The 15,020-nt window shown below is 40.2% G+C and overlaps 1 protein-coding gene across 1 annotated transcript; it reads left to right on the top strand.

The window, feature by feature from the left end:
* Positions 1-684: 684 nt before the first annotated feature.
* On the top strand, positions 685-12,204 carry LOC117383894 (complement C1r-A subcomponent-like). The gene is made up of 13 exons (XM_055227629.1): positions 685-2,325; positions 3,111-3,318; positions 3,686-3,869; positions 4,021-4,158; positions 5,660-5,865; positions 6,182-6,329; positions 8,238-8,356; positions 8,437-8,515; positions 8,591-8,725; positions 10,743-10,817; positions 11,063-11,283; positions 11,471-11,679; positions 11,777-12,204. The coding sequence occupies exons 1-13, from the start codon at positions 2,285-2,287 to the stop codon at positions 12,150-12,152; spliced, it is 2,139 nt and encodes a 712-aa protein (XP_055083604.1). The 5' UTR covers positions 685-2,284; the 3' UTR covers positions 12,153-12,204.
* Positions 12,205-15,020: the final 2,816 nt, after the last annotated feature.

Here is a 15,020-nt window from a genome sequence, read left to right as displayed (position 1 = left end):
AAAAATATTCAAACAACTTTCCTTTCTGTATTAGATTATGGAGATATAACACACACAGACTTCAGCCTCTATTTTGAAACCTGCAGACTTACTCTTTCACTCCTTCGTTTCATAACAGAAGATAAATTTAAACCCATCACTGTTCGCTCTATGGAAAAGTAGGTTAGCATCGCATCTGTCAGAAGAACAACACTGTATAAAATGAATTTAAAACAGACGACGACGATAAACTGACTCAGTATCTCACTTACTGTTGAATGAGTGAACTTTGAATACAAGATCTCATGATTGTTCACTTACCTAAACCACAGCCGTTAGCTATTAGCACCAATATTAACTACATTTACAGGGAGTATATTCAACTGTTCAGGGTTATTGGTCAGAGAGTTCAAAGGTCACCAAGTAAACACAAAATAGGGGAGAGTGAGTTAAGTATTTTTACATAACAGTGGTGCTTAAATGTTGTGATCGTAAATATAATCTCATATAAAAATTCTCAAATGAACTTAATGTCATATGTTTAAAGACAGCATTTTGCTCCTACATGTACTGTGACATTACACTGATCAATAAGATGTTTTGGTCCCTAAAATTAGCAAGTTTGTGCAATAGAATAATACACCAAATAACCTTAGACGTGTGCGCCTCCCAGTGGTGAATCCAAGGAAATGCAAAGAATCACCCAAAGCAAGATGGTTGTTGCAGATGATTAGCATTTTCCCTATATTTTCTGGCATGAATATAGATATACAATATAGGAAATAATAAAAGCATGTTTGCTAGTTTGCACACATCTGTTCTGTTGGAGAGCTGAGGAGGCTGTTTGCTAAGTCTGCGTGTGTTTTGAAGCAGAGGAGACAGCAGTGTGCTAAGTTTGCATTTGTTTTTGGAGCTAAGGAGACAGCTGTGTGCCAAGTCTGCATCTGCAACTGTAAAGCTGAAGAGGCAGTGTGCTAAGTTTGCATCTGTTTTGGAGCTAAAGAGACAGCAGTGTGCTAAGTCTGTATCTGTTTTGTAGCTGAGGAGACTCTGTGCTGCAGCTAAAACATCTGCTGGTGTTGGAGCTATAGAGGCAGTGTGCTAAGTTTACATCTGTGTTGGAGCTAAGGAGGCAGCAGTGCTTGGTCTGCATCAGTTTTGGATCTGCAACTGTAGAGCTTAGGAGACAGTTTGTTAAGTCTGCATCTGTTCTAGAGTTGAGGAGGCTGTGTGCTTGGTCTACATCTGCAACTGTAGAGCTGAGGAGGCTGTGTGCTGCAGTTAAAAGATCTGCTGGTGTTGGAGCTAGTGTGCTAAGTTTACATCTGGTGTTGGAGCTAGTGTGCTAAGTTTACATCTGGTGTTGGAGCTAGTGTGCTAGGTTTACATCTGGTGTTGGAGCTAGTGTGCTAACTTTACATCTGGTGTTGGAGCTAGTGTGCTAAGTTTAGATCTGGTATGGAGCTAAAGAGTGTGCTAAGTTTACATCTGCTACTGTAGAGCAGAGGATACAGCAGTGTGCTAAGTTTATATCTGTTGTGATGCTAGGAGACAGTGTGCTAAGCAGGCCTGTCATAATAAAAACACTAAACATATTTTCATTGTCAATAGTTATCATGGGAACTTTTTCTTTGCACTGGCGTGAAAATGTTGGTTATTTTTCTGTACCAAGATAAGACCTGAACAGTCTCACAGCTCATATTTTTTATTTTTAGCAATTTTACTTTAAAATACTGTTTGGAAGATATTTCTGCTTTATGGTTTGATTTCAATATTATCGTTAATCGTCTATATTTATTTCAATGATATATCGCACTTAAAAATGTGTAATCGTGGACAAACCTAGCGCTGAGTCGACATCTGCTGTTGTGGAGCTGAGGAGACAGTGGAATGGATGGAATTAATGTTTTTATTAGGCCTGAATGCATTTATCTGTGGAGATTTTAATATATGAATCTGCTTAATATCAAAACTTATCAAATGACAGGAGAATGTGCCTCTAACAGATCGTATTTTTACAGATAATGAGACATGGTGTTGAAATTGGGCTTTTTTATGTTCAACACCAGTTTTCATAGTGCACAACTGTAAAGACAGAAACAAATTTTAGATTTTTTTTTTCTCATAAAAAGCAAAAATGGAATAAGTTTTGGATTAAATAGACTTTTAAAAACAACAACCAACATTATTTGGTGTTGCCAAAGCAAACAGAGCTGTTCCTGGCATAACGCAGTGAGTTGCTTAATTTGTGACTTTCCAATTTCACCTGTAAAAGTCTGGACCGGGTCAGATCTCTAAAGTGTGAATGTTTAACCTCGACATGAGCTGGATCCACTGGTGCGTCTGGTGAGTTTTCTGTAAACTTCTTATAAAATGTTTTGTATTCAACACTTAATGTAAACATTCAAATACAGCGCGATGGCTCCAAGAACATAGGTCCTAGAAGCTAGAGCTGTGCGTGTAACTGACTATTTTAATACATGTGTAAGGACATGAGGACATGAGGACAAGAGGACATGCATGAAACTACAGCCGTTTCATCAATATTCCTACAGATTACATCACAGTTTGTTTTTGTGATTATTGGACTCTGGAGCAAATGTTTAAATAAACAGAAATGCAAACTAAACCTACTGAACACTGCAAAGTCTTTGAGTAGTTCTGACTAGTTCAAATTGAGTTTATTTGACTTTTTGGCTCATTTATGTATTTTTTTTTCTAAACCAGGAAAAAGCATTTCTGTCTTAAAAATGTAACTTTCTGGAGGGAGATGTTATTGCTTTGCCTGGAATGTTCTACAGTGTGGCATTAAACTAACCGATCTGATCTTATTGAGCTGATCCTCTCCACAAGTCTCACCTGCACCTCATCCTGGCGTTACCTGCTCTATGGAGATAAGTGTTTAATGCCATACTGTGGAATGTTCTAGGCAAAGCAATAACATGTCCATGGAAATGGAGAAAGTGCACTGCACCTTAAAGTTATAGTATGAAACTTTCTGGAGGTGGTGTGTCACCTACATGATTCCATGGAAATAGAAAGTTAAGCCCATACTTTACAACAGCAGCGCTCGTCTAAACGTCACTCTACGTCATGTTGACGCTAATATTTTGTGATGTAACTGTTTTCAGGCTTCTCTTTGTGTCAGTCAGTGAGGCTCTGCCCCTGACTGATCCGGTCCTGTTTGGGGAGATCCAGTCTCCGCTGTACCCCGTGTCCTACCCCCCAAACCTGAGGCAGAGGTGGGACCTCAGGGTCCCAGAGGGGTACAGAGTCAGCCTCAGCTTCACTCACCTGGACCTGGAGGCCTCTGCCGGCTGCCAGTACGACTCACTCACGGTCAGGACACACACCTGTGCCCTTATAACACAAACATGTAGTCTTTAAAGATGCACTATGGAACTTTTCTCGTAAGGATACAACACCTGCTTGTCTCTATGGATATGTTATTGTTGTCCCCAAAAGTGTTCCACATTATGGTTGTTAAAGCATCTATCTCCATGGAGACAATCGAGTTACAGGTCAGATCTGTGGTGATTCAAGGTGTGGACCAAGAAAGTAAAGCCCCCTTCATCCCTCTCTATTCATTTAATTTTCTCTCTTTGAGTGCCACAATTTGAAGCAGTGGATTATTTCTAAAAGGTTATACAATCTTTTATTTTATCACACTTTTAAACAACCCTCTACGCCCGTCTATCGTCCCCAGGCTCTGTACAAGGAGAAAGTTCTGGGCATATTCTGTGGGCAGGAGAATTCGGCTGACGGGCATCACCCCGGACATGGGTCGGTCCTGTCTCCAGGCAACACCCTCACCCTCCTGATGCAAACAGACGACACCAACCCAGAACGCCACCAAAACACCGGCTTCTCCGCTCACTACCAGGCCATAGGTAGACACACGTTAACCCTGACATACCGCAGACCGTGTCCAGTGTACGCTAAATAATCCTGTTGATTTTAAAGACGCTGTACATACTTATCCCCCTGTACTCGAGCTAAACTTGAGCTATTTTATAAGGTAAACGTGACTTTCTGTTCCAGACATAGACGAGTGTTCAGATCCTGAGCTAAACGCAGAAACTCCCGTCTGTTCCCAAATCTGCCTGAACACCCTCGGGTCCTACCTGTGCTCCTGTCACCATGGATACGAGCTACACTCAGACCAGCGCACCTGTGTCTGTGAGTGTTTTTGTTCACCCGTTTACCTGCTTTGGTTTTAAAGATAAATGTACGCGTCAAAATTATCAATGACCCTGTGATCGTGCAGCAGTTTGGAGAGATCGTTAGAGTCGAGACAATAGAAAAAGCTATGGATGGGCAATACTGACACAAATTAATAGCCTCTAAATAAATTTTTACTACTATCTACCCCAAAACCAGGTCTGTAAATGTCGTTGATCAAACAAAAGTGCAGAAATGAATATAACCTAGACCATTGTTTGGAAAAATGCACTTCAATTTTCCATTCTTTCGTTGCTTTTGAACAGTTTTCACACAAAATACATGTATAGATAAGTACAGTTTAGGATTTTGTGCGTATTTTCAAAAGAATTCGTTAGCTATAATCTTGTGTAGTGGAGGAGATCTAGGTCACGTCTGCTAGGGTAAATGTATTGTTGTAAAATAAAGATTGGAGCCTATTAGGATTGTCAAAAGTATCGAAAAGCAGATACTAGTTTTAGTAGAAACTCATTTAAGAAGGTGTTGAGACTAAAAAAGTCACATTCACATGACATGAACCTTTCCCGAATAGCTTCAGAATGATCTTGAGCTGCATTTTTCACAAGTATAAGACACATAGACTCGTACACTCCTGGACCACTATGAACCTACTGGACACTGAGGGATTACACAGATATAAAACACATGGGAATAGAAAACAAAGTGCTACCATTTAATGTTGAAAATCACATTCTGTTGTCTACTGTGTATCGAGTCTAACATTGTACAACACCTGTATGTTTACAAAATCATGATTTTAGTTTGCGTTGTCATATTGTCTTTAAGTCTCTGACAGGTCATTGTTTAAGGTAAAGTATCCAGACGATTTTGGGAATGTAAAGTTGTTATAACCGTAGACTGTATATGTAAATGGACATAGCTAACCTGCTAATCGCTGCGTTTCAAACAGGAAGTGATCATGGGCGCACTTCCTGCTCCATCAACTCTGGCTCCAATTCGCTTTACACTGAAAATCTGTGTCTTCTTTCTGTAACTGCTGCTGTCAGATTCGTCATTTTGGTCTTAAATGTTCGTATTAACCCGCTCTACATGATCCTGCTGTTTTTATTTCACCATTTTGTCCGTAAATCAAGATATAAACATTAACAACAGACAAATCAGGCGTCTTCTTTCCCTGAGGTCGCTCCCGCTAGCCTTAGCGACAGGTTTGATTGACAGCGTTGCTAAGAGCCCACTCCCTGCTAAACCAGAGGTGCGGGCGGGAAGGGGCGTTAACTTCAACAGCCTCGCTCCGGATTGGCTCTTTGTTTGCTATGATACTCGTGGTCGGAACTCCAAATTTAGAACTCGGCTCCAATTTAGCTGCTATAACTGCTAGCCTCGATGAGCTTCATTCGTCTGGAGCTTGAACGCTTAGTCCACTTCTTTACACAGTCCATGGTCATAACAAACTCCATTTCTGTTTCAGTCTACTTAACCTGTTTCTGTCCTTGCGCAGTGTCTTGTCTCGGGGGTATATTTGATGAACCAGAGGGGCATCTGTCCAGTCCTGGATACCCCACTGCCCCCCATCACAGCGTGTCCTGTCAGTACGTCATCTCTGTGGAACCCGGGTTCACGATCAGGCTCAAATTCGCCGATTATTTCCACATAGAGAGCATGGAGACAGAGGGAGTCCTGAGCTGCCCATATCACTGGCTACAGGTTTGACTGTTCAGTTATGGCAACACAATGTCAAATTTCAGTGTTGGTTTTGAAGAAAAAATATTGCATTTTACATTTTTTTTAACTATATTCGCCAAAAATAACTGTATTTGTTTACAATGTGTTTCTATTATGTCCTAGTATGTTTCTATTTTTGCTGCAATGTTAAAAATACATTCTCGTTTCTTCATTTCTGTACAGTACTTGCACTTTTGGACGTAGTTTGAGCTTTAAAGTTGTTATGTTCTTGCTGTTCTTGCGGTATCTACAATCCTGATATCACTATATGGAACTAAACCTGCCTCTTCCCAATCAGATGACAGTTGAAAATGAGAGTCCGATGAAGCTTTGTGGGAGTAAAAGTCCCGGAGTCCTGGCTCTGAACGCGAGCACCGTCAAACTGGATTATTACATCGACGACAAAGGCCTTAGCAACGGCTGGAGCCTCGACTACACCACAACAAGTAAGATTTAAAATGGACTTTATCTTTCTAAATCTACTCAATCTCTATAAATTTGTGGAGGTTTGTCATTAAAAAAACAAGAACACACTCACTACATTCATATTTAGTCAGGGCGTATGACGTGTCTTGCCAAAGGACACAACAACAGTATGAACGATCAGAGCTGGGGTTGATCCATTAGCATTAGCATTAGCTTGTACCAACAGTCATTCAAAAGTCTTCTCCATTCTACATCATTTTCTGGTCATTTCTTTTAGTAAAGTGTAGTGACAATTGCAGCACAGGAAGAGGAACGTAAATAATAACTTTTCTGGTGAGAAACTAAATCCAGATGTTTTGATTTAGCGTTTATAAGGCTAATATATTAGGCAAAATTGACTCTTGTGAGGTTTAAGTCATGTTATAATCTTGTTACCTCCTCAAAAAAACACCTGGGGTTGTGTTTTGTTTCATTCACGCATGTTTGAGTTACACTTTATTATTAGCCTGCCTATACGTCCAAAGCTTAAACCGCCCTGTTCCACCTTGTGATGTCATCAAGTGGTACTTTTCAAGTTAACAGCTCCTTTTATCTTCAGTTCAGTAGCGACTGGCAATTCCAGGACTGAAATCATCCAAATAATTCTAGAAATGAAGGTGTGTGGAGTTTAAAAACACAGTGGAGCACTTCCTGTATTACCACGTGATGACATCACAAGGTGGAACAGAGCGTTTTCTCAGCCTAAATATGCAGGGTTTGTGTGTTAAACATGTGTGAATGAAACAAATCACAACTCTAGGTCTGTTTGTAATGAGGAAACAACATTATAACAGAAATTTAAAAAAAAATTGTTTAACTTTGGCCCTTTAATTCCAATTTGAAAACATGTTTTATAGATTTTACGACAACTATTTAACAAAAAAAGTGTAGCATGTATAAAACAGACTAATACACGAATACTACCGTAATAGCAAAAAATAGATACCCAAGTTATAGTATAAACAAAAAGAACGTGAGCACCTGAGTGAAAGTAAAATGTCTGAATTGGTTATAATGTAAAGTAAACCTGTCACAATAACGATAATATTGAAACTACTTTACACCACTGACACAATAAAAATAAACCATGATTATTCCAGTAAACCATTTTTCTAAATACAGTGTCATTAAAAAGCATGAGCTGCATTAAATAAACAACAAAATGGACCAAAAACTAGTCCTGGATGTTACTTTTTCAACCCTCTCCGGCTAAAATCTTACCTTATTACATAAAGACGGCAGAAACCTCCCACTATGGCAACAAAAATATACCCACGATAAATACTGAGCGCCAAAATATATTGTTCCAGCTCATATTGAATTCGATATACAGTAGTAATAATCGTGACTATGTAAATATACTTTGTTCTTCACTGGAGAAACTAAACGGCCACACACAAGAGCAGCTCAGGACCACAGTCTGCTGTACGTCTCCATCTCAAACACACTAACCACTCGTTTGAAGACAGCGAGGTTCAAATCTGAGCCAGAGAAAAGAAATTATCTGAGAGCAGAGAAGCTATTTTTGTTCCTTCCTTGAGCCGGAATGGGGGCTTCAGACATCATCTATCTCCCATCTATAACTCCATCCTCAGACCCAAAGCAAACAAAGATGGAGGATGGCTGCTAATAGGTGTGAAATCACTCATTAGGGGCTTGAATGACTGCACTAAGTAGGACTCAGGCACAGTGCACAGTTAGAGTAGCACAACAGACCTAGCTTACGAACAGAAACTACAGATTTAAAGCAGTAAATTGACCGGAACGGAAGAAGCGGATTGGATGAGCAGCCAAACGTCTTCACTCCTACAACTTCTATTTCTACGGATCAGACCTGGACGAGTGAGGGATTACACTTATATACTCGTTTTCAAATCTGTGTTTTTTAGGAGTGAAGTGTCCTCCTCCTGGTACTGTCTCAAGAGGCCGGATCACTCCTACTTTAGATGAGTATTTCTACCGCGACTACATCTTCGTGAGGTGTCAAATGGGATACAAGCTGATGATGGTTAACTGTTTTTTTTTAACGTGGTATTATTGCATCACGGTGAAATATCTATTAACGCGATTGGTTTTTTTTTTCCCCAGAACGGACAAGAACTCGAGAGCTACCACGCAATGTGCCACAGCAATGGAGAGTGGCACTTACCGCTCCCAGAATGCCACAGTGGGTTAAAGGTGCACTGCGGAACGTTTCTGGTGGTGTTTTGCTGAGTCATTTCCTGTATTTGTTGAACTGCAGTTATCGACTGTGGAGAGCCCGAGCCCCTGTTGAATGGAGGCGTGTCTTTCGTCTCTGGTGAACGTAACGAGTACCAATCCGTTGTGCAGTATCGCTGTAATGAGCCGTACTATTCTCTGACGGGAGCCATGAACGGTGAGTTTTAACAATATATTTATTTAACGTAACTATTGTTTATGTTATGTTTGGGGTTAATACGACGCTACCAGTCAAAAGTTTGGACGCACCTTCGTGTTCAATGTTTTTACTACTATCTACTTTAAATCCAAACAGAAGATTTCAGATATATGAAGCAAGATATATGGAATTATGTGGGAAAGACAGGTAAATATTGTTATTCAAAATCTCAAAGGATCCACCATTTGCTTTGTCGACGCGGCCGGCTCTAGCTTTCAGGGGGCCCTAAGCTCAATTTGTCTCTGGGGCCCCCGACAACAGATGCATCCTGGCTCAGCACATTTGACCAACTGTATTTGTATTTACCGTAATTTCTGGAATATAAGTTGCACCGGAGTATAAGTCGCACCAGCCAAAAAACGCACAATAATGAAGAAAAAAAAAACATATTTCACATGTGAAGCGCATCTGAGTATAAGTCGCACCCCCAGCCAAACTATGAGGAAAAGACAGACTGAAAACATCCAGAACGTCACAACTAACATAGTCACATGGACAAGATAAACGTATAAGATGGGAGGGTCAAGAGTTTTAAAATTCTAGACATTTTTTCAATCAATCAATCAAACTTTATTTCTAAAGCACCTTCCAACAACCAAAGCTGACCAAAGTGCTGTACAACATTAAAATACACAAATCAACAGAGCACATTACACCAGTAAAATAAAGAAAGTGTCACAGGGTCACTAAGTGTTAAAGGCCATTCTAAATAAATAGGTTTTAAGTTTGGCTTTGAACAGAGGCAGGTCAGAGATGGAACGTAACTCAATGGGCAAAGAGTTTCAGAGTTTTGGACCGGCCACTGCAAAAGAACGATCACCCCACTGTTGTTGTTTTAGAGGAATATTTAGGCTGCTGTAAACACACAAGCCCCTGTGCCCAATAAAACTTTAACTTTTCGGCCTTGTGTCTGTGAGCTTCTTCATGAAGTCTCCTGAAATGGTTTTCACTTCATAGAAGTGCTACGTCAGGGTTCACAGGAGTGGGTGACCATAAAAAATAAAAATAAAATAAAAATCAAAAATCTATGACAAGTTTTGAGTTATTTTGAGTTTTTGTTTGTTGCATTCCATATTTTTTTGTTTCCATTCATAGGTTTGATGCCTTCGTTAAGAATCCACCATGTAAATAGTCAAGAAAAAAAAAATGTAAAAAGCAAAAATGAAAAAGCGTGTTCAAACTTTTAACTGGTCGTGTCTGTTCCCATGTCCAGTTTGTTCAGTGCTTCTCAGGTCATGTGTCAGAATCTGAGATGGTTTGGGTTGTCTGGTCACTCACTGCACGCTTTTCCTTACTACAAAGAGTCTGGAACCGAATTTTGTCTCAGTGAATTACGACGAACGTGATTGATGGGCAGAGGAACCAATTAGAGAAGGGCGTTGGTTCTTTCATGCCAAACCAAACATGTCTGCTTATGACAAAACATACACAACTAAGCAACAGTGCAGATTTCAATGAGTGAGGTAAATCTGAGGTGAAATAAATTATATATTTCGCTTTGGGTGTGTCCCATCGGGAGGAGGCCCCGGAGAAGACCCAGGACATGTTAGAGGGACCCTGAGGAAAAGCTGGAGAAGTGTGTGTGGAAGGGGAAATCTGGGCATCAGTGCTTGGACTGACGCTTGTGTATTTGAAAAACATGCTTTAAATCAGTGGCTGTATCGTCGGGGTTACAGTTAAAGGTTTCATATTGTGCTTAAATGAATACAAATTAGCTGGTTACAAACTACCTACATCATCACTTTTGATAATTACATCCATATTTGTTTGGTCTGTACAAATTATTCAAAGCAACATTAAATACAGAGTACGGTAGTTTTAAAACCTGTAAAACTGCATAATATTGGTCCAATAGGATGCACTTAAGGTTAGTCCCACATTGGGTTGTGGGACAAATGGGCTGTGTGAACATAAACTTTACTCGATGACTTTACTGACTGCAGTGTGTATTTTTAAAACATATTTATTTCCTCAGTAAGTTTCAGTTGTGAAGCAGACAGAAAATGGAGAGCTATTGACGACGCTGAACTGAAACCGATTTGCATGCCAGGTACAACTCCACTTTTCAACTTAACTTGGGCCTACACGTCCTGTACTGTAAAACTGGATTATTTATGTCACAATATACATCACAAGATTATTTATGTCACAATATTTATCAATGCACTGTCCAGAAGAAAAGAAACATGATGAATACTATCTGTTATTCATATTAGCACAGATATACTGCATTTCATTTCTTGTATCACGTGGCCTCCTCAAAGGTCATTTTCTTACCTGAGTTTGTGTCTCCAGTCTGTGGAAAGCCCCAGGTGCTTTTCCGAGACTTCCAGAGGGTCATTGGAGGAGAGACGGCTCCGCTCGGCAGCATCCCGTGGCAGGTCCGACTGATATTCGACAAAGGAAATGGAGGAGGCATGATCATCTCTGACCAATGGGTCCTGACAGCCGCTCACGTCCTCTGTCCAAACATATGCCCGCCGAACACACCGCCCGCAGCACCCGACAAACTAAAGGTAAGAGTAAAGAACATGTGCACAAGGTAACACATTGGCAAATTAATTAGATTAGAAATTCAGGCTGTTGGAAAATTATTATTCAGTCTAGAAATTGAATACTGTACATACTGAATCAAAATGATTTGACCAAAAACATAAACTGGACATAGTGTGCATTGACTGGACTTGTATTTATACTGTGCAGGTCTTTTGGGGAACAAACACTGTGGAAACTGTTCCAAAGACATTCGCTGCTTCTGTTCATCTACATCCTGAATACAATAATCATGACAAGAATCACATGGACAATGACATCGCCCTGATAAAACTCCCAGAACCCATCACATTTAACCAGAATGTGATGCCAATATGTCTGCCCTCTGAGATACACGACATTATAACAGGTGATACTGGGTAAGTCTTTAGCCTGAATCATTTAATTGTATAGATTTTCTAACACTGATAAAATGTGGATGTAGATGCAGTTTATATAAACACAGTTTGTCTTTAGAGTGGTATCCGGATATGGCTTTTCATGGAACAGGCAGAGAGGTTTCTTTATGTCAAATAAACTCAAATACGTGCACCTCCCAGTGGTGGATCCAGAGACATGCAGACAATCACTGAGGGATTACAAAAGCCAACACTCATCAACACCAATCCCAGAAGCAACTTCCAACATGTTTTGCGCAGGACTCCCAGACGGATCAAAGGACTCGTGTGAAGGGGACAGCGGGGGTCCCTACGCCCTCTGGAGGAATGACCACTATTACGCAGCAGGGATCGTCAGCTGGGGGCTTAGCTGCGCAGAGAAAGGCACTTATGGGTTCTATACCCGGGTTCAAAACTATGTGGACTGGATCCACAAAACTATGAATGAGAATTGAGCGGTGACATTACCCATATGATCATGACCAATAAAGGTTCGGTAAACTATGTTGTTATGTGTGTGTGTTTTTTTTTTGTTTGACATTGTTATGTGCAGGACTCAAGAACAGCTATTAAATGTACAATTGTACAACAAATCACAGTAGTACCACATATTGAAATATACATTTTCAAAGTGCAAAACATCTCCAACATGTTAAACCAAAATCCACAATAACATGTTACATAATTTAGAACTGTTCGCAATAACCATTTCAACTGAGGCTTGTATTTACTGAAAACACAATTTTTACAGTCCATTACTCTCAGTATCTCGGATTCCTGTACTCCAAAAGTGAAACGTAGGGATCACCTTTGCTGTACTCAGTTTTTTTCATCAGATTTTTTTAGTCTGTACTGTTTTTTCAGCCTGTCTACTGGACCGAGCATGTGTGGGACTGGAAGCGACATGTCTGAACTCCCAGTTTTCTGCAAACTCTTTGAACTCAGCACTGGCATCTGATATTAGCACATCAGGTATACCACGCCTGGCAAACATTGACTTAATAGCTAGTACGACATTGTGGCTAGTAGTGTCCTTTAGTTTCATGAGCTCTGGAAACTTCGAAAAGTAGTCCACACACAGAAGAAACTCAGATCCATTGTAGTGAAACAGATCAGTGCCTACTTTCACCCATGACGTGTTGAGTAGTGGATATGAAAACAGTGGTTCTCTTGGATTACCGTTTCTGTGTTGGTTGCACACTGCACACTGTAACATCGTTTGCTCACTGTGCGCTGACATGTTTGGCCAATACAAAATGTCTCTGGCTGTCTCTTTACACTTAACCACTCCTAAATGTGACTCGTGAATTTTCTCCAGCATTTCTTGTCTTAGCTGCACAGGGACAATACTGTTAGCAGCTTTAAACATTAGTCCAGAGGTGTTTGTGACCTCATCTTTAAATGTCCAGTATGGCAAAATGTCTTTTGGTACTGCACACCTTTCATTTGGCCAACTGTTCAGTATCATGTCCTTTAGTAACTGCATTTCTGTGTCTTCCGCAGTAGATTTTTGAAACTTGACTAGTTTTTCTTCGGACACTAGTAGTTGCTGTGTGACCAACTTTACATCTAACTCTTTTACGAGTAAATCATCTTTTTTATTCTCTGAAAAAAGCTTTGCTAAAGGTGTCTGCTATGTAAAGTTCTTTAACAGGTTTGTACATTCTCTTTAAGCTGTACCTCTGAAGCCTCAGGAGCATTCTTTGCAGCCTCATGGGAGCCTGGTGAAGTGACTTTTTGAAAATGCTCTCCAGTGACTTGTGGTCCACTTGAATGTCTTTCATATAAGCAAATTGATTAGACTTTCACAGCCATAAACAATAGCAAGTAGCTCCTTTTCAATCTGCACGTACCTTTGTTCACAGTCAGTGCGCACTCTTGATCCGTACACCACAGGTTGTCCATCCAGCAGTAAGACGGCTCCTGTTCCTTCAGAACTCGTGTCCACCGAAAGAGTGATGGGTTTATTGATGTCGTAGTATTTGAGTGTAGGAGCATTGATGACAAGCTGTTTTAGTTGTTCAAAACTTTCTTGTTGTTTTCTCCAAGCAGCTTTCTCAGGAGTGCACTGATATCTGGTAGGTTTGGTATGATCTTGACAAGATACTGAATCATATCCAAGAATCTTCACAGTTCTTGTGTGTCCTGTGGAGGAGGTACCTGTGTCACCACTCACCTTTTCTTCATCCAGTTTCAACCCATGGTCTGTGAGTGTATGTCCAATGTGCTTCATCTCTTTTGTCCTAATGAAACACTTGTTTTGTTGAGTTTCAAATTGTATTCTCTTGCTCTATTCAACAGTGTTTTTAGTCTTTGATTATGCTCTTGTTTAGTCTCCCCACACCAGTAAGTCATTGATGATGTTGACAACACCATCTAAATCCTCAATCATTTGTGCGATATCCCTCTAAAACACTTCTGGTGTCGATGAGATACCATCAGTAGACACAAGAACCAGTATCTTTCAATGGGGGTATTGAAAGTACAGAGCTTTAAACTTTCCTCATCAAGTTTAATCTGCCAAAACCCTGCGAGATACAACTTCTTCACATTGAGTAAAGGGTAGTGCTCATGTTTAATAAATTGATTTAAATCTTATTTAAATCTTTGGGGTCCATGCAGATACGTACTTTCTTTGGTGTGACAACAGTGACCATACTATTGACTCACTCTGTTGACTGTCTGCTTTGCTCTCACTCTCATTCTCTCCAATCTCTCCATGCAGCGCTGAAACACCCCAATCCAAACCAATTCAGAATATTGTGCTCTTTTGTGACTTCATACATTCTTTTCAATGAGCCTAACTTTCAGCAGGTAGCCACTCCAAGAATAGCTGAAACATCTTCTTTTGTGATTTCAAACTCAATCTTGTGTATTTGGCCTTTATACTCAAATGTCAGTGATTTCTTGCCCAACGCTGCCACCTTGTGACTAAAAGGAACAAGTTTTGTCTTGGTTATTTTGAGCTTGTCCCTGAGTCTCAGTGCCTCCATGTCCAGCTTGAATGCCACAACTTTATTCTATATATTGAATTTTTCTGTCCTTGTTTTGTGCTTGGCTTGTGTCAGTGGACTCCATTTCTCCACGTTGAGTGTCCCCAGAAACATTTCAGTTTTATTTTCACTTTGTTCAACAGTGTGAACTTTCTTTCCATACTGTTTACGCTGGTCCTCTACACATGTTGATGAAATGATTCTTCTTATGACATACAAACATGTCTGACCACACGCAGGGCAGTTTGTTCCATGTTTATATCCACATCTGTTACTGTGTGTCTCTTTTTGTTCAAACTTACCTGTTTTTTGTCTACTGCTAGTGTCTTT

Source organism: Periophthalmus magnuspinnatus, chromosome 16 (genome assembly GCF_009829125.3).
Source record: "Periophthalmus magnuspinnatus isolate fPerMag1 chromosome 16, fPerMag1.2.pri, whole genome shotgun sequence".
NCBI classification, from domain to species: domain Eukaryota; kingdom Metazoa; phylum Chordata; class Actinopteri; order Gobiiformes; family Gobiidae; genus Periophthalmus; species Periophthalmus magnuspinnatus.
The sequence above is the reverse complement of the archived record's forward strand: the minus strand, read 5'-3'. Positions and strand labels throughout refer to the sequence as shown.

What these genes read in the sequence shown, in the direction of transcription:
- LOC117383894 (XM_055227629.1), top strand. Translation starts at nt 2,285, where the DNA reads ATGTTTAACCTCGACATGAGCTGGATCCACTGGTGCGTCTG. An exon ending in CCTCGACTACACCACAACAA is followed by an intron (nt 6,330 to 8,237) that starts GTAAGATTTAAA and finishes TGTGTTTTTTAG; the next exon opens with GAGTGAAGTGTCCTCCTCCT. An exon ending in TCTGACGGGAGCCATGAACG is followed by an intron (nt 8,726 to 10,742) that starts GTGAGTTTTAAC and finishes TTATTTCCTCAG; the next exon opens with TAAGTTTCAGTTGTGAAGCA.